Source organism: Alligator mississippiensis, chromosome 1 (genome assembly GCF_030867095.1).
Source record: "Alligator mississippiensis isolate rAllMis1 chromosome 1, rAllMis1, whole genome shotgun sequence".
Lineage (NCBI taxonomy): Eukaryota > Metazoa > Chordata > Crocodylia > Alligatoridae > Alligator > Alligator mississippiensis.
In genome coordinates, this window is record NC_081824.1 from 410,925,829 (window position 1) to 410,945,593 (window position 19,765).

The window sequence follows — 19,765 nt, forward strand, 5'->3', positions numbered from 1 at the left end:
GAAATGTGCACATAAAATGGCATTTCAGCATGTTACTAGTTGTCTTTTTCTTTCCACCAGTAATACTGATGTGGTGTGGTGTGGTTTGGTTTGGTTTGGTTTTTAGACCTCAGAGTAGTTTAAGAGTATGGTTCCTGCTAGCAAATTTTTAATTGCTCCATAGCATTTCAGATCCTTATGCTCTGTTTCCATAGGAACAGCAAGATATTTAGTACACAAGGCTTTCTGAAATCATTTTATGTTGTTTTTTGCCTTTTAAAATGTAGATAATTGCCATCTATGTCACGGTAATTATTAAGCTAAATCACTGTATTTGCAGAAAACCAAAGAGAGTGCAGAAAGATGACAGTGATGGCTTTTTTGGACCTGTTCTTCCTCCTGGATTTAAAAAAGAGGATGATTCTCCAGAGAGGTAATTAAAATGGAATAATATTCTGGCTCCTCTCCTTAAAACATAATTATTTTAGATAAAATATTTTGTGGCTCTATTACTGAACACTTCAACTGTACACCTGAGAGTTATGTGATTAGACTCCTTCCTTCACATCGTTCAGAACAACAGCAGTGTTCCTTTGAAATGAAGTACAAGAGTCCCCTAGTACCCTATGGAAAGTTGGAAAGAAAAGGAAAATATGACAACTGTATGATCATATTTTGAATTTCACATTTCTTTCATCTCAGATTAATCTTGAAAAGAGTGTGCATTCAAAATATTAATTGCTGTATATTTATTGGTCTGTTTATGCTTCTTGTCTAATATCATAGTGGTCTTTTCAAGCCCACATTGCAGTGAACTCTTCAGGTACAGAAGACCACCTGGGCCTGTTACTAGACTAGTTATTCTGTTGGTGCATTGTGATGACTGATTTTTTTCCATACTGACATGTAAACAGGGTTAAATGTATTTGTTAAAATACATTGTTTTTAGCCTCTTTGTCAAAAACAAAGCCCATTCAGCCGCACACAATTAAAAAATACCTATTGAAGAAAGCTAGTTCTTAATTTCGTATTCAGAATTTGTTGACTGCATCTGACAGCCCTGTACTTCTTACATCGATCTCTATACTTAATAGTGTAATACAAAATGCTATTCTGTACTCAGTCGCTACTTTTAAGATGACATTCTTAGATTCCACTGTAATTTTCATTGGTCTTGTAGACTTGCATTTTTTTCATCTTTGCTGTTTTCTTCCCTAGGTGCAATAAGAATCAGTAGATAAAATGAGCCAATGTATTAACTGTCATTTCTAGGAAGATGAGCCCATCTTTTGCTAAACAGTTCTGGGTATTGCTTTACCAACTGCAATAAGTTCTGTAATTGAATGTGTGTTGAGTCGAATAGTGAAAATTCTTAAGTATTAAGAAATAAGATATTTTCTTCTCTGGATTTAAATGTATAATGCGGTAAAATTGTCTTCACATGTATAGTTTAAAAGAAGTAAGATAAATAGTTGAGTGACAACAATGGCTCATCCGTGCAATTATGTCAATATAACATACAGCATGTCAGCACTTATTTCCATTAGAAAGGCCACTACCTTCTTGCCTCCTGAATTTCTGTTCACAAAGCCTTTCTGCTGTGATATCTCAGAGAAATCAGGCAAGCTTCTGTAGGTGGGTTGGGCAGCATTTGAGGAAAGTGGGTTTTATTTATAATTTTCTAAACTCTTTTGGGGTTTTATAAAACCACCATTTAGATGACCTATGGATTTGTTGCCCTTTCCACAGGAGTAACTAGGAATTTTGGGACTGTTGACAGGAAGGTTGGGACGTGCTGAGTAACCAAGAGTCTTGCATCCCCATAAATAGGCTACCGTTGCCACGGTATGGGCTGAGTTCAGTGGGAGCGGCCGTTCTGGTGCCCCTTCTAAATCAGCACCCAGAGCCGATGCCCCACTTACCCACACCTAGTTACACTACTGGCCCTCCTTCTCCCAGATTTAGTTTGTCAAAGTCATTTTTATTTGTAGAGGATCTGGCATGTTTGGCTCCTTGGATATTATCACAGTAATAAATATCTGAAAAAAAGATTTATACGTACAAAAAATATTTAGCCATATAAATATTGTATATAAATATACAAGCATAAGATTACAACAATGGATCCTGAGAGCTTTATCAGGATTAGGCCCACAGCAAGGAGAAGGGAGTCATTTAAAGGTGAACAAGATCACTAAAAGAAGCATACAACTTAAGTCTGCTGGTTTTTCCCCAGAGGTTTCACTTCTGTTTACTTGTTTACTTCTAATTTTTCAAGCTAAAGCAAGCACAGTTAAAGTTAACTTGTATTAACTGAATATACAAGACAAGACTCTGCCTCAATCTGTGCGCTGACTTGAGGGGCACCTGCTTCCTTCCCTGCAGTAGTATGTCATACCACTACATTCAGTATACATTGAGAAAGCAGAATCTACAGAGCCATTCAACTCATGCAAGTGCAGGACAGGGTGGGAAGGGTGATGAGGGTGCTTATCTTTCTTCCACCCCCTAAATGCACATAGCAGTCTAATTACACTGGTATATTGGAGATAGACCCACTGTTTTATCAGTCACCAGTGAAAGACTAGGGAGAGTTTTTTGGTATACCTGTGATAGAATCACTATCCCAGCAGCAGTAGCCTCCAACATAGCACATTGCACTGATCTAACTGGGTTGTCTCTTAAACCAGAGATAGGGTAGCTGCCTCACATGGCATTTCAGCTTGGCTCATTAGTGTTGTCACTTAGCAGTACTAATTAGCCCACCTCCAAGCTAACTAGCCCACTCATACAGATGTATGCTGCTTCTGGCTTACAAAGCAGCCTGCACAGAGCAGGGACGCTCCAGATGGTTATTTTACCATATTGGCGATATCAGCCTTTTACACTCCTATTTGTAGTTACCATCCTGGGCTAGTCCATGGGCATACAGCTATGCCCTCCTTGCCCATGCAGGGTCAGCTGATAGCAGATTGCAAACTGACAACCCTGCCCATGATTATTGAAATGAATGCTGGCATCTTTATTTCAAAGTACGGGTATCAAAATGTATAACTTGCTGATGACTACGTGTGAGTATATTGCTTATGCACTCTCATGTATTTGCTGATTTAGAGCATCTTTGTTTCTCAAACCTGTCTCTACCAAACTTCTCAAAACATAAATTCTTTAATGAGAACAGCAAATACGACAATGTGCAGCTTGTTAAAAAATCTAATTTTTAAGTGTGTGTTTGTGTGTGTAAGAATTTTCTGAAGTGTCCAAAAGGTAATTACTTTCCAGAAATGCTGTAAAGACTAGGTTGAATTTTCATAAGTTTCCTGAAAATATTCACATTGTGCTTAAGAAAAAATATGAGCCATTTTATCCCCAAATCTATGTGCTTTGAAGGAGGTAAGCATTAATAACATAGGACAGGGAAAGAGTGCATTTTTCAACTGTAACATCAGCTGAAGCCTGAAAAATCCAGTGGGTACTAAGGCTACATACAAGTTTCTATTGAGAGAATTGCCATTCACCCAGTAGAAATGAGAAGCCATACAAATGTTCACTGAATCTCTCCCAGGTGAAAAATGCCTCTTCCAGGAAAAGATCTAAATTTTCAGATGTTCTCTCAAAAAAAAAAATGCTGGCCCATCCCCTTACGGTCTAGTCCAGGAGGGGAGGGGAACAGCAACAGTTGCTCCTTTGACTCATCCCCAAACCAGGAGGGAATAGGTTGGAAGCTTTGCCCTGCAGTTCCCATCCTGAACTGGCTCAGGAAGAGGCAGAAGGGTGGAGAACTGCTTTACCAGCTCTCTTTGGCTTCCCCTTATCCTCTGCTGTGTAGTTGTGCAGCAGAGGAAGGGATTGCAATGCCTCTGGGACCAGGACAAGGGAGGCTTCCCTGGCCTGGTTCCTGGTCCCCAGGGCTTTAAATGCAGAATTTAAGGGGCAGAATTTAATTCCTGGGGGCTGGGAACCAGGGTAGGTAAGATGCTGCCACCCTCTCCTAAGACTGGAGTCCCCTGTGTGAAGAATGGGTGGGGAGTTTTCTCTGCTGCTCAGTCTGAGTGCAGTGGGCAGCACTGCAAGACCCCTACCTGCTTCTCACACTGGAGTCCCTGGTATGAGAAGTGTCCAGGGGCTTCGACCTCAGCTCCAGTCCCCACCTCTTCCTGTGGGACTGCTCTGGAAGGGGAAAGGAGCAGTAGGCAATGTGCTCTGCCTCTTCCCCAGGCCAGGGACTGCCTGGTCTGGAGAACAGGTTGGGGTCTTTGTCCCCCATTACTGCGCCCCACCCCCCCAGGGGCTACTCCAGGCCCATAAGACTGGAAAGAATGGGGTGGCCTCTGCTCCCCACACCTTCGAAGGCAAGGGAGAGGGGCCAGTTGAACACCTATATTGTTCTGTCTCCTGCAACGATTTCCAGCAGTGGACATTTCTCAAAAATTTCCACTGCTAGAAATGAATGCCTGTATACAGCTCATAAGAATTTTGCAAGCAGATTCTGGGTTCTAATTGCATCAAATTTGTAGGAAATGATGTTTCATTTAAAAACTGGTTTCCTGCCCTTTTGTATCTGAAATTTTCTGCCATTCTAGACAGGTGCACTGTTGTCTGTCAAGAGTATGTGGAATGTTCTCCAGGCTTTACCAGACAGCAGCAGGGCCTATTTAACAAGGTTTTGTTTAGATTCACTTTGGTCCTCAGAGAGACTTTAATAGTCAGGAAAATGCCAAGAATCATGTCAGCTTCAAGCTCCTGAGGTAAGCCCTGAGCAGCAACAGAGAGATTCACAGGGAAGAAAATTGGAGGCTGTGGAAGGCATAGAGTATTAGAAACCCTTTTCCTTCCCCTTTCTTGGAGCAACCCAGAAGTTAGGAGAAGGGCAGAGGATTTGACAGCTGATCCCTGCACTTTGCAGGGAAAAGTTTCATGGGTTGTATTTGTAAGTTACACAGATGCAACCACTGGCATGTGGACACTTTTATTTCAGTGTTAGAGGTTTTTTGTGCGGGGAAGTTGTGTTTTTTGTTCTCAGTTTGACTTGATAGAATTGTAGAAAATTAGGGTTGGAGGGGACCTCAGGAGGTCTAGTTCAACCCCTTGATCAAAGCAGGGCCATTCTCAACTAGAATCATCCCAGCCAAGGCTTTGTCTACCTGGGTCTTAGAAACCTTGAAGGGTGGAGATTCCACCACCTCTCTAGGTAACCTGTTCCAGTGTTTTGCTACCCTCCTAGTGAGAGAGTTTTCCCTAATTTCTAGCCTAAACTTCCCTTACAGCAACTTGAGACCATTGCTTCTTGTTCTGTTATTGCCACCACTGAGAACAGCCCAGCTCCATCCTCTTTGGAACCACCCTTCAGGTAGTTGAAGGCTGCTCTCCTCCCTCAGTCTTTTCTTCTCCAGACTAAATAAGCCCAGTTCCCTCATTTTTTTTTCTTTATACAGCATATACCCCACCCTCCTAACCATTTTTGTTGCCCTCCTCTGGACTTTCTCCTATTTATCCACATCTTTTTTGTAGTCCAGACACAGGACTCCAGATGTAGCCTCACTAGTGCTTAATAGAGGGGAATAAATTTAAAACTTGCCCCAAGCTAAACTAAGAAAGGCATTTTAATACCAAATTAAATCAATGCGTCAATATCTATATCAGTGATTCTTGGCTAGGGTGCTGTGCAATACTTCTAGCACTGTTAGGTGTACAAATACCTACATGATTCATAGGATAAACCTGGAGATTTCAAATAGGAATCCACAGCATTGAAAACATTCTGACCTATTGTGGTCTTTCTGGGTTCTTTGCAACAGAAGAATTGCTGTGTTGTTTATCTGTTGTCAAAAAATAAGTGAAATTAGTTATTAAATGGGGTGCCACTAAATGTAGAAAAGTTATGGAGGGTGCATTGAATCTAAAAACATTGAGAACTACTTATCCACATCAATTATCAATTTAAATTCATCCTTTTAAGTTGCACTGAAAACCGTTCCCATATAGATAAGGCCTTAATAGGCAAAAAGCGGGGGGGGGGGGGAGAAGTTGCTTCTGTCTTCTAGCAGCTAGGTGGAAGTGGAGTTTCAAATTTAGCAAACTAAGCTAAAGGCTGAAATGAAAGATGGAGCAGGCCAGGATAGTGTCCAGGATAGACTGGATATGCCAGCAGGAAAATACCTTACTCATTTATGACACAAGTATTCCAGTACCCTGGGCTTCTCACTTGGGATTGCCCAGACCCTCACTGATAGATGCCCTGGCACACACAGCTCTTGTCTGTGTCTACCTTCAGCTACTAGGTTTAACCCTCTGACTAACATATGCCCGAAGGGTGTTCTTTCAAATCCTGGCAGTAGGTTCCCTTCTGCATGGCTTTACTTATTAGATTATACTGGATTTAATAAAAGAGCAAAATTAGTGCAATTAAATGTGCTATGTTTGATTGCACAAAAACTTGGACTGAGACTCATAAGGGTAAATAATAAGGAATGAATTAAATAGAGATTTAGTACGACACATCAAATTTACAATATTTTAAACAGTTCAGGTTTCTACTGGCGTTCCCTTTAAAAAATGTGTCCTGAGCATTCTCTGTGTTTTTTGGGGGGGTTTTTTGTTTTGTTCTGTTTTTTTTTTTAGCTTCTCTCATCATTTTTGAGAGTCTCTTCAGCAGAGGAGAGTGAATGGGCACGATAGTGGGCCTGACAGCAACAAATTTGCTTAGGCTTTTTTTTCTATTCCTCTCTTCCCCTGCAGTACAATCTAACATGCTACTGGGCTCATCAGCAAATACTGAGGAGGGCTGGTCAGCTTGTGCACTCCTGAGGACCTACAGACCTCATGGAGTGAAGAGCTCCTTCTCATTCCTCTCTCGTTACATCTGTAGAAAGTTAAAGGGTTCATTTGACTCTCCCCAGGCTTCAGTGCTCCCATGAAGGTAGCTGTGGGTGGACGGAAGTACTGCTGACTACTCCCCTCTTAGTGCTTCCTCCCCTCCCCTCCCCTCCCCCCCATGCATCTCATCTTCATGCAGTGGTCTTCCTGGAATATGAAAATGGATATGTGGGGTGTGTGTGCCCCCTTTTATATGGATAGAAAACAGCTGCCTCATCTCAACTGGTTTGAGCCTCTTAACCTAGTGGTATGTTGTTTCCTTTTGCTGACATTAGAAAGTTATTACTGTTAGTGTATTTTTCATGCTGATATGTCATTTTATTTTCTTAGTTTAAAAACATTATTTTTTTCCCTCTCTTTGAGGCCTGTTATAGGTCCTGCATTGCCACCTGGGTTTAGGAAACCTTCACAAGACTCTGAGGAGAACAGCTGTCCCGTAGGACCTTCTGTTCCTCCACAATTCAGTTCCCAGGTTTGTGAAAACTGAAAAGTCGTAGATCCATTTTGTATTCATACCCTATGTACACCTGAAACATTTTGACAAAAATAGTCTGATCCAACATTCATTTTTCAGAATGGAGATTGTCTAACTCTGTGTTTAGAAAGTGTCTCCCTCATTTTTAACTTCTGTGATATGGAGGATCAGAAATCTGCTTCTTCAAAAAGGCTGACCCAGAACATCCAGGGCTATTTAATTATGGTCAGACTTCCCCTGACATTTTCCTTTCTTTCTTTGGCTAGTAATAACTTGCCATCAGAGGTTATTGCTGTCAAATTCAAACACCTCTTCTTTTTTGAGGCCCCAAAACGTAAGCAAAGCCCAGGCAAAATGGTATTGGCTTCCTTTCTGTGCAACTCAGGATCTTTCCCTGTATTTAGGATGGGAACGGTTAAAAATGATATCACTTCCTCACTGTGGTTTGATAGCATCTAAACTACATCTCTAGAAGCCTCAGAGCAACAGTTGTCAACAGCTCTGAAATAACGAGGGACAAGGGACGCTGCCAGCCACCCAGTGACAAACACCAGTTCTGGCCATAAACAGAGGCAGCAGTCTGGGGTTGCTTACCAAACTGAACATCATCTTCCAGGAAAATATGCTTTCCTGCAGTGGGAATGGTGTGATGCTATACTCAAGAGATTTTTTTAGTAGATTCACGGAGGCGATGCAACCTATTAAAATAGATATTAGAGTATAGTTAGGGCAAGCTTTCCCACCATCACTGAAGGTGCAGGGCTTATAAATCTCTAACAAAAACATTGTTTTCCCATTGTGCGCATTGGGCACGAGCTAAATGTGTATTAAGAGAAAAAACTAGAGCAGTGGCTCTGAACCTTTTTTTTTTTTCTGTGGCCCGTGCAACCAACTCGCTTATTCCCAGCTGCGCCTGGGCTGAGTGGGATCACAGGGGGCAACAGTGGTGAGAGCTGTGTGAACTGTGCAGGCAGGAGGGGCAGAGTGAGGGGCAGACCCCCCCACGACCCTGATTTGGGTCACCCCCCAAGGTTGGGAGCCACTGGCCTACAGTCTTTAACAATCTCTCAAAAGCTTTCAGGTCCTCTCATTTGCTCTCGTCTTTTATCACGTCAGTGTCACTTGGTTCTTCAATCACCATAGCCTTCATGATAGTTGGGACCTGAATTCTGTCTTTAAAAAATAACTGAAAAATTGACATGTTTCTCCTGTTGTTTTTATCCGTCATGAAGAAACAGAAAAGGGCAGATGTACTTCGCAGTTTCCTTGTAGTCATCTCCAAAAGAACTGGCATGCTTTGGAGTGGAAAGTAGTCTTTCCTTCTGCCCTTTCCCCATTGCCTTGGTTGCTCTGTCTTCTCTTTACTTTCAAAATATTCTTCTCTTTAATTTCAAAGTCTTGATTTTCATGATTGTACTTTTGTCTCTCCTTTCTTGCTGTCTCTCTCCAATGACTGGCCTGTTTATGCTGCCTGTAACCCAGCAGGGATCCAAACTACACAGCAGCATGTGCACTACTAAGGAAGGTGCCCTGGTATGATGCATTAAAAAACATTGCTAGGGGTATACCAATAAAACAAAATGATACTCCCATTTAAATGTTGGTATTTGTTTGCACCAGTTATTCCTTATTTTTTGTGTGTGTGTGTGTGTGTGTGTGTAACATTTTTGGTGTAAGGCTCCAAAATACTACCAACTAATATAACCCGGCAGAAGGGTAGTTCTGCTCTGGGACTTAGTATGTGGTGTTTTTGTTTTTGTTTTTGGATTTTGGTTTTGTTTTTTTAGCAGTACTTTTTGGGTAGGTATCATTCTACCACCTCCTACAGCGAGTGTTGTCATAATTTATAATGAAGAGTGATAGTCTGACATTTTAAGATACTCATCATTTATAACTGCAAATAATGATTAAGCCACTTATCACAATGACAGATCTTTCATGGCATAGATGTTAAAATCAGGCTGTTTATACATTTCCCAAACAAAGAAGTCCTCCATTGCCAAATAGGCAAATTAGGTGTTAGTTGAAAAGTGTTGTGTGGAAATCTAATTTATTGAGGTAATCTTTCTAGCTAACAAACTAAAAGTTCAGGTTTTTTTTAATCTGTTGCTGCTTTTCATGATCCTTTTATTGCCAGGTATAATACATCCTATTATCTTCAGAGCAGTTTGTACTGCATTGACTATGCAGTGTAAATTAAGTGTACTGATTTGTCTAAATCCTGTACTTAGGAATTTTTTATGTTTTGTTTAATTGCATCTAGTGGGGGGTGGTCAGGAGGTAGTGGAATGAGTTGCATCTAGAGAGGAAATGAGGCAGACTTCTTCAATGACATTTCTTCATCTTATGATGTGAACTGGTTCAAGATAATTTATTATGAAAGCATTCCATTTTCTTTATTAACCATCCTCCAGCCACCAACCCCACCCCAAAAACATCTTTTTTGTGTTTGAAATAATAAGTTAAAGCAATATTGCAAATGGTATCTTTTTCAGTAGTCAGGATATGAATCTGAAAGCTTTGAGTAAAATGACAAGAAGAAATGCCATTATGCACCTAGCTTGTTATGGTCATAAATAGATAATCAAATTTGTCCTCCAGACCTTTGGCTTTATTTGGTACAGTCAGTCACACCATCCTTTTCAATTCTTTGCCATCTTTCCTTCTCCTTAGCTTTTATAATTATACTATGTCTCTTATATTTAATTATACTACCTCTTATGCTCAATTATACTACCTCTTTGGCTGCTTCTCCAGTGTTCCTATCTTATCCTGCCCCCCTTAGATGGCATTTTCTACCAGGGTTATCTCCTTGATGACTCCTTTCTCTTATCTCTCTGTGACCTTATCAGTTTTAACAGCCTCTGTTTTACACAGGAACATTAAGGCTATTTAGCCAGTCTATTCATCCTTGAATCTGCCAGTGTTGTAGTCACCATTTGAATGTCCCTTACCTCAACACAGCAAAACCAAAACTACCCCAAATTGCTTACATCTCCCTACTTCATAAGCCCCATGTCCACTTGCACATGAGTCTCAAGGTCCTTATCCTCACTTAGTTAGCTCTCTGCATTCTTTGACCCTTCATAAATCTTGTTCTTAGTTGGCTGCCAGCTCAGAATCTGGGCTTGCCAGTTCTTGCCTCCCTCACCCAGGTACTTGGGTCTGTAACCCAGGAAGACCTCTATGCCTTCTCCCAGGTCACCTGGAACCCTTTATCATTTACTCCTTTCAGCATCCTCTCAAAGCTGACATATCCAGTCCTTCAAACAGTACGATGCCTTGCACAATAAGAAATGTTGGCAGGTAATTTAAAAGAAATACTGATACAAAATACTAATAATTCTAAAACAAAAGAAATATTAATACTAACACAGCAGTACCAGTGAAGCCAGTCCATAAGCATATTCTGCGCATTTCTTTGTTCATTCTGCCCCTCCCTTTGTCTGCTGTCATCCTCCATGGCATCCCCACAGTTTTAAGTTTGGGTCAAATTCTAAAATCTTTAGAGTTCGCATTTATTTTATACAATATTATCCATAAAACACCATACATACTTACAGGGATAAGTTTAAATGTAATGAATAAAGATACCGGATGCTTATAATATTACAGTTGTATATGTACCCTTGAATTGTTTCTAATCTTAATGGCTGGTGAGCTACAGGGGTATGAGCAGAGTATTAAGAGATAATGATATCACCCTACTGGTAGGAATTCTACACATGATAAAATATTTATTAATCTCTCTCTGGCAAGCACACTCTTAACCACAAGGGGAAAGATTTGTTTGGCAATATCTCTTTATTGGACAAACTACTGTATTTACTTTATTCCAAGACAAGATTTTTTTCGCCCATTTAACACAGGGGAATAGCCTCTTGTTTTACAATCGAGTATGAGGGGGGGGGGGGGGGGGGGCGGGCTGTGATTTCAGCTGCAGCTACTGCCTGTACCCCTACTGTGTCCACAACCCTTGCTTCTCCCTATGGCAACCTCAAGCCCCCGCTTGCCCACCCTGTCTGCCTCCATGCTGCTTCTGCCCCCTCGCAGCCTTGGACCCCTGCCCTCCTCCCCTTTCCTCTTCCCTTGCTGTAGCTTCTGCTCCCACTGTCCCTCCCTACCCTTAACCTTACTCTGTGCCAGCAGGCTCCATCCCTGCTCCAACCTAGGGCATGGAGCATAGCCCCAGTCCAGCCCTGTAGCAGTGTTGCCAGCTCTGCAACACTGCTCAAGGAGCAGGCTGGGGCCATGCACTGTGCCCCAGGATGGAGTGGGGACAGAGCCTGCTAGTGCCAGAGCAAAGGTAAGCAGGAGGAGGTTTGTGGGGAAGAAGGAGGGGGCGAGACCTGAGGATGAAGGAAGGGGGGTGGAGGGGGTGGTGGCCCAAGGCTGCCGGGAGGCAGAGGTTTGGGGGGGAGGGGAACACGTTTTTCCCCCCGCCATATTTCTCCCCATGCTGCAGTCATAAAGACAAATTTTAAGACTATATCCTCCAATAATCAGACTCTGTACATGGAAAATTATAACATACTTATACATTTTCCATGGATAGAATCTAATTATCAGGGGATTGTCTTGGATTCAGGTGAATACAATATATAGTCAAGAGAGCTGTTAAATGAGCTTTTGGGCACAAAGTTCCCATCCTCAGGTCTGGGAAACCACAAGGGATGATGCATTCAGAAGTATAAGTATTAGACATTGTGTGATTTCTTTGAAAGGCAATGGGAGTTACAGAACTAAAACAACATGGCTGCTTAAAAATGTTGGTCAGTATTCCTAGAAGCTTTAACACAACTTTTGGGTGTATGCTTGCCACATGCACATATTCTAGCCCCTCTGTCATTTCTCAGCATGAAGTAAAACAAGCTATTGAGTTACTGAATAGACTATCTGAACTACTAGATCAAATAATTTACATTTTATGGAGCTATTATTCTATTCCTGTGTTTGATGGATGTTTCATATTTTATTTTTGAAAGGCAACAGATAGTAGTGAAGAGGACGATGATCTCATAGGTCCGATGCCTGCCAAAGGACCAGTGGAATCTGATGTCACTAGAGAGTTTGAATACAGAGCTCAAAGAATGAAAGAAAAGCTTACTTGTACAGACAATGTAAGTTTTATAAATAATTTTGCTGACTCTGTGCTATTTTCCTGATCTGTTAGCAGTTCTTTGAATCTTTTCCAGTTGTACTTTTCTTGTGGCTTTTAAGAAGAGATGGTAACCAGAAAGAGTCATAATTTCTACAGGATGGTGGGGTTGGTTCCAATATTTTTCTTTTCTTTTTTTTTTCTTTTTTTTTTTTCTTTTTTTTTTTTTACTTTAAAGGATGGGTCCAAGCGAGTTACAAGGGAATCTTGGATGACGGAGCTTCCACCAGAATTGAAAAAATTTGGATTGGGTCCAAGAACTTTCAAGAGAAGAGCTGATGACAAATCAGGAGATAGATCAATTTGGACAGATACTCCAGCTGACAGAGAGAGGAAAGCCAAAGTGAGTATTTAATCATTTGTATAGACATGCAGATGATATATGTTGTTAGTACTTGAGAAGACTGAGAAAATAAACTGAAGATTGCCTCAGCCATTCAGGAAAGCCTAAAGGAAGTTTTCTCATTACTTACCTCACACACACAGTTCAGACCTGAAGGTTAGAGAATATCCATTTTGAGTAAAATTCTTTCTTGTTCTCGCCAACAACAAGTGAAGTCAATTCTGTATCAGTTTAATGAACATCCAATTACATTGAGGCTTGTATGCTTTTTTTTTTTTTTTTTTTTTAATCAAGCTGGACAAAAATGCCTGATGGGCAGAGATACAAAAGCTTCATCTTGGCTTGCTCCCTTTACATTTTAAATATAGACTTCTTTGTTGCTTGAAGTGTACTGCTTACTAATACTTGCAATCTGCTTCCATTCATCAGGAAATGCATGAGGCAAAGAAGTCAACCAGTAAGGGTGATGAAGAAATTGTATTTTCGAGGAGGGACAAGAGACTGGCTGAGCAAGTATCTTCATATAATGTAAGTGTAAAAGCAAATTGCTTTTCCCATGTTTCCTTTAATTCGTCACTCTTTCTGTTTCTCATCTGAGCGCTGTTGGTTTCTATGGTGATACCATGATATTCTTCTCTTTTAAGGCCCAAACTGCCTGGCATTTAAGGCAGTCAGCAAGAATAGTATTGGGTCTTAAACTGCTGCTGGAGAGAGAGAGAGAGCATGTGTGAATTTCCCTTTGTATTTTAGTCCTAAGTCAGAACTTCTGTCATTGAGAATAGACAGCTTCAGTTCAAACCATGAAATTCTTTGCCAAATTACAGGAATTTCTAGAAAAAATGGAGGAGGGGAAACCATTACATGGGTTTAATTATAAGGTTAAAATACAAACAGGCAGAAAGGATACTCAGCATGCTAAATAAATCAGTACTATATCTACTTTTCTGGTAACATTTTCTGGTAAAATATTCAATTATTTCAGAAGCATTTGCAGTTTTCTTAATCAAAGACTGGTCATTAAAAGTCTGACCTCGGTATCAGCTTCACAGTTGTATGTGGCCCTTGGCCACCCACCCTGATTTCAACTTGTAGAGTTTTATTTGCCTTAAGGCTTCTGTTTTCTATTCTCCCCTGAATTAGGGGCCTGAAATCTTGCAGAAGACAGTAAAATATCCTAAGAGAAAAGAATTGATTTGGGAACCACCACTTGGCTTAGATGACAAGATTTTAATTTTATCTAGCACTTCAAAAAATGTATTTGCAATTCATTAGATGATATCTGTTTTGATTTGCAGAGTTTAAAATCCAGAGCTGTTAACTTCCAGTTTTCTGTATTTATTACTTTTAGTTCAGCTGTGGATTTAGAATTGCTTTATATATAAAATTGCATTTCATGTTCTTTCCTTATTACGTACACATTTACTATTTTTTAAAGTTAGCTGATGTCTCTTAGAAAATATTGAAGAATATTTTGCTTAGAGAACAATTCTTATGTTGTTTTTTTAGCCTTTTTTCCCCTTTGACTTCCACCAAGAACGTTGTCATACATATTGTCATTAAAATTGTGTCTTAATGTTTGTGGTGATAGTACCACATTTGTCTTCTATTGTAACTCTCTTGAAATTGGGGGAGTTAAATCTGGAACGAATCTGGTCTATGCTTTGATTGCCACAGCAACCATTTCTGATGGCACAAGTGGAAGATTGTGACTGCAGGTGGGAAATAAGTATCAATGAGGAAAAATGAACTTTTAAAGAAATATCCTGTTTTCCTATTGATTTTCTTAGAAAAACACAAAACAGATGTATGCAGATGTGTTTACAAACAGAGGACCAGTTTGTCCCTGGCCTCTACACTATTTTGCCAGGAGCTGGGAGTGCAAGGAACTGGGTCACCACAGAGAGATGTACCCATTTTGCCTTTGTAAAGGGGACTGCAGCATACCTAGTTTGGGATCAGACCTACTCTTGTTAAAGCCAATAGAAATTTTACAAATATTTTCTGTGACAATGGAATTGGGGTCTTTAACAAACACTACATAATTCCCTCATTCAGCAATGTTTCAGCATGTTCTTAACTTTGTGCAAGTAAATAGACATGACAACTTAAGCAGAGTAATGACACATTTAGTTGAGCTCATGTTTATGCATTTCCTGAATTGGGACTGAACTTCTTTGTACTTGTTTTTACAAAGCTCTTTTTTGTCATGACTATTTAGTTATTTCCTCACAATGACACCTAGATATTTAATGTAAAAACTGATTTTAAAACTCATTGGTAAATGCAGCTAGATTTAAACTCCTTTCTAATCAGAATTACTCTACACAGGCGCATCCAGATGAGCCTGCACGTGCCTCTTGCCACATCTCACAGCAGTTTGAGACATAGCAAGATTCACACTGGGACCAAAAAAATGTTCCCCATGCTGCATATTTTCAGCGTGGGCTCAAAATTTGATATGTGGATATCCAGGTATCAGACTGCCCCCCCTTCTCCCCCCCCTCCCCCCCAAAAAAAAGTGGGCCATATATAGAGTGATCTTTTGTTTTAATTGTGGAAGAACATTAATTTTGGGGTATTTTAAACAGTGACTTCAGGATTTTTTTTATCAGAGATTTTGCAGTTTTTAATTGGGGAACACCAGAATTCCTGCTAGTGAGGCAAGTGGCAGGACCCAGGCAGAGGAGCCATCTCACAGCTGGTACCTGGGACCCAGCAGGAGGTGGCTGACCTCAGGTGGCCAGGAAGGCATGCTTTGACAATTCAAAGCAGGCCACCATGCTGAGAACATCTTCTGGGCGATAGCTATCCAGATGGCAGGGCGGCAGCACACATGGCAGTAGTGCCACACAAAGGCCAGCTTTGCAGCCACAGTCCACTGCAGCCATGCAGTCCCTATCCAGTCTGGCAGGCATGCAGCCTTGGGGCCACATGCTATCGCAGATGGCAGCAGGTCATAGCCAGGCAACAACTCCCACTGCCAGACTGCTGCAGTAGGTAGAGGATGCAGGGAACTCTGTTAGCCAGCACAGGTGCTGGTCCCGGGCTCTAGCTCCCCCTGGCTGCAGATCCAGGAGGAGCTGGGCAGGGTTATTTTGCCCCAAGTGGCACAACTTGCCCCACATCAAAGTGCATGTCCAAGCACGTGCACCAAGGCAAAAGTCCCCGGCTCAAATTTGTGCCAGTTTTATTAGAGCTGCTGCAAGCGCACATGCCTGCATGTGTAGACATGCCCCACTTGTTTATGCTGAATTTCATTTTTTTATGTGTATTCCAATTACTTAAATTTTTGTCCTTTGGAAATCCCTCACAACCATTGTAACTCTTGGCTATTGTAATCCTTATGTACACTATATTTCACCAACATCCTTCAGTGTTCACTCTTTCCTGTTGCTCCCTGTTCTTTTCCAGGACTCAAAGAGACCAGAATCTCTCATGGATATGCATCACAAAAAATTAAAGAGCAAAGCCACAGAAGATAAGAACAAGCCTCAAGAGAGAAGGCCGTTTGATCGAGATCAGGACCTCCAAGTCAATCGATTTGACGAAGCTCAGAAGAAGGCTCTTATCAAGAAATCCAGAGAGCTAAACACCAAATTTGAACATAGCAAAAGCAATATGTTTCTATAATGCAAAAGACATGAAGTTGAGGTGAAGTATATTAAACATTAAGTATTTCTTCAGTATTTTAAGTACCTTTTCTGTAAATATCTTTTTCTATTTGTACGCAAAATAAATATCTTAATGATTACAAAGAATATGGATCTGAGAGCTGCTTTTCCCTACCTGTAAATACTTCATGTAGGAAAGACACTTAAGCCAAAATAAATAGATAAAGAGGAGTTCGTATGTATTACATAGCTGCTGTTAATTAAGCTCTATAATTTTTTTTTTTTTAATGTGCTAGGCCACTTCAGAATATCAGTGGTCAAAATATCAGTGGTGTAGTTGGAAGTAAAGTGTGTGTATGTGCAAGTAAGAGGCAACACAACTGACTTCACAATTGTGTTGATTCTTTTTCTGTTCTCTCCTGCTGTTCTCTAAGACCTGCTCATGGGTCCTAAGTCAAAGCCCATGGAAATCCATAGAAATGTTCTTGTTGATTTTCAGGAGACTTTGAATCCAGACTTTGAGTTCTGAATTGGGAGCCTACCGGAGCTCCTGCTGGGAAGTATTAACTATATGGCAGCTTTCACCTTATAACAAGGTAGTGCTTTTCTGAAATGAAGTCCGTGTGTGTACGTGTTTATGTATATATAATTCTTTAAATATTGTATGTAATACATTTTAAAGATTTTTATCTTTTTTTTTTCTTGGTTTCAAAGCAATGTTCAAGGTGTAGGATCTGACGTGCGATTCTGATAGCCTTCTTCGGGATTACACAAGTGTAAAACAAGGCCTAATTTGGTCTGTAAATCTTTTTTGTTAATAGTGATGTATGAAAACCCAATTTAGCTCTGAACCTGGGTTAAACTTGCGGGACTTCTCAGTCAGAAAATTCATATTGATTTATAACTGAACAAATGTGATTTGGTAATCAGAACATAAGCAAGAAGCATAATGATGCCATTGCAATTGTCTTTTAGAACATACTCATACTTTTTCAGAAGAAAGAATCTTGCAATTAAATCTGAAAATCCAGCCCAGCACATTCATATTTTCAAAGATGTTCTGTTACTGTTTTATTACTCTTTATGGTATAAAAGTGGAAGCAAAAGTGCAAACCTGTATTATCAATATTAACTCCTTTTTATTGTATTTTAAAATGGAATATATGAGCTTAAATATTGTCCTTTTTAAGGAAGTATTGAAAGGAACAAAGGGTATCCCTGTCTATGTACACAGTTTGATATAATAGATTTTAATGACTCCTTTGGAGGTAATGTGCATCCTCATAGCATATGTTAACTATAGTATGGCTCGTGCCATTTTTCAAGAAGAGCTTCAGTGATGTGCTAGATCCAGGTTTATTTACCTTAATATATCAACCTAACATACCATATGCTGCCATGTTTTTAGTCATTAGTATATTGAATTAATTCATAGATCTTGAGCATGTATCTAAAATAGGCTGGAAATTGTTATTTTTTTAATGCAAAAAGTTAATGTTTATGTGCACACTCTTTGACTATTTTTAAAATGAAATTGTTTTGGAAACAATTATAGAGAAACAATTTAGTCTTCTCTGCAAAAATGTCTTTTAGCATCGGTTGGTTTTGAATTAAGGCTTTTAAGATTTTTGAGGAGAGTTTGAACAAAATCTTTGTGTCAGTAGCTTTGTTTTTCTCACAGCACAGTACCTCTTAGTAAGGATATTGTCTTTTGAACTTCTCAGTTTCCTTTCATGCCTGGAAGCATCACCTCTTCTAACGTTAGGGAATAGAAAACGTTCCTACAGCAGCTACTAAATTGCTCATTTCAAAATGTAACATTAGGAAAGTAATATATTCTTAACTTTCAGTGTGATGTAGAGCCAAAAGCCAAGAGAAAAATGTAATGTCACGTGACCAGAGTTCTCTGTGGCCCACAGAAAATGCTTCTCAGGGTGCAGTTAGGAAATGGATACTTCAGTATCTAATGTCATGTTACACCTGAGAGATGAATTTTGTTGAAATTAAGTAGTTCCCAGTCACGGGACAATAGGACTACTGACATGAACGAGTCCCGTTGCCATGAAGTGTGTCACTGAGTACTGAAGTTCATCTCTCACTGAGGTCAATGGCTACATTGTGATTGACTTGTTGTGGGAGTTGCATTTGAATTTGAGTCTTAAGTTACAAAAGTGGAGGGTTGTTATGAAAAGTGACGGACCTTGGGCTACAGCAGCACAAATGCAGCATTTCAAGGACTGTGTATTACATCAAGGGTTCAGTAATTAGAAATGTGTATCCCACACATCAAGGAGGACTGACTGAAGCAAGTTAGGCAAATCATTTTCTTTGATCTGATTAATTTGTTTTTTTCTGAAGCCCCTCATTCTGGATTTGATGAAGTATGTGATGTAAACTCAAGCAGGGGAAAAAGTGGAAATGTTGAGTTTTAAATTAAGCTTTTCATTACTGTGTGTAAATTGAGTGAACTTTTGAGTTGTATTAATACACAAATTAATCTCCTCCTACCAATGCCAGATCATCTCCTAGAACACTCATTAAAATAAACAGTAACTCAGTAAATTACAAGCTCAGTAAGCTTTTGTGTGAAGAGATGGGCAAGCTGAAAAGCATTTTTTGTTGAAATGCTACTGGGTGATATTCAGAATTTCATTTTAAAGACCAGCATTTTAGTACATGGGGGGAAAAAAAATCCCTGGAATAATTACTGAGCATCATTTCTGGTAACCAGCTCCTAAAATGTACATAACAGCTTCTAAAATGTATATAACAGATTGGTTTAAGTGAACATGGAGAATGCATAATCCTGGGTTTAAAATACTTATCTTTGTGTTATGGAGCTCTAAAGAATTTTTTTATGCATTCATTAAAAACAAATTACAGTGGTATTTAACAGTGGTAGCCTCCTTTTGTGGATTGCAGTGTTTAAGATGTGAATCTGATTTGAATTTGGAAATTCAGACCAGAGTGAAACTAAAAGAAAGAAATGTATCCTGTTGCAGGTAAGGTATAAAGTAGGGAAAGATAACAAGAATTTTCAAGATGGATATTGGAATATAATGAGAAAATAAGAAGATAAGTACAGGACCAACATGCAGCTGGTGAATCGTCTGTGTTGGAGGGAACAACTAAGGAGGCTAAGGATGTTTCAGGGAAACCATTTATGATTTTATGTCTTCACCACAAGGCATTGAGAGATGATGATAAAGGTCCCAAATAACTACCTGAATTGAATACAGTAAAAGGTGATAGATCCCCAAGGAAGGTGGTGTCATCCACTTCCCAAAATAAACACATTGGGGAGCCTTTCTTTGCATGCCAAT

General features: G+C 39.9%; 1 protein-coding gene across 2 annotated transcripts in view; it reads left to right on the forward strand.

Moving 5' to 3' along the window:
* GPALPP1 (GPALPP motifs containing 1) overlaps nt 1–19,335 on the forward strand; it is a 68,460-nt gene extending 49,125 nt beyond the window's left edge. Inside the window, exons 3-9 of one of the 2 annotated variants that reach the window (XM_019500493.2) lie at nt 320–412; nt 7,219–7,327; nt 12,316–12,450; nt 12,667–12,831; nt 13,261–13,359; nt 16,243–16,482; nt 16,942–19,335. In XM_019500493.2, the coding sequence (XP_019356038.1) occupies nt 320–412; nt 7,219–7,327; nt 12,316–12,450; nt 12,667–12,831; nt 13,261–13,359; nt 16,243–16,461 (820 nt within the window). In that variant the 3' untranslated portion in view covers nt 16,462–16,482; nt 16,942–19,335. Of the gene's footprint in view, nt 1–319; nt 413–7,218; nt 7,328–12,315; nt 12,451–12,666; nt 12,832–13,260; nt 13,360–16,242; nt 16,590–16,941 lie in introns of those variants that run through there. The other variant, XM_006260682.4, reaches the window with a different exon arrangement.
* The last annotated feature ends 430 nt before the right edge of the window (nt 19,336–19,765 follow it).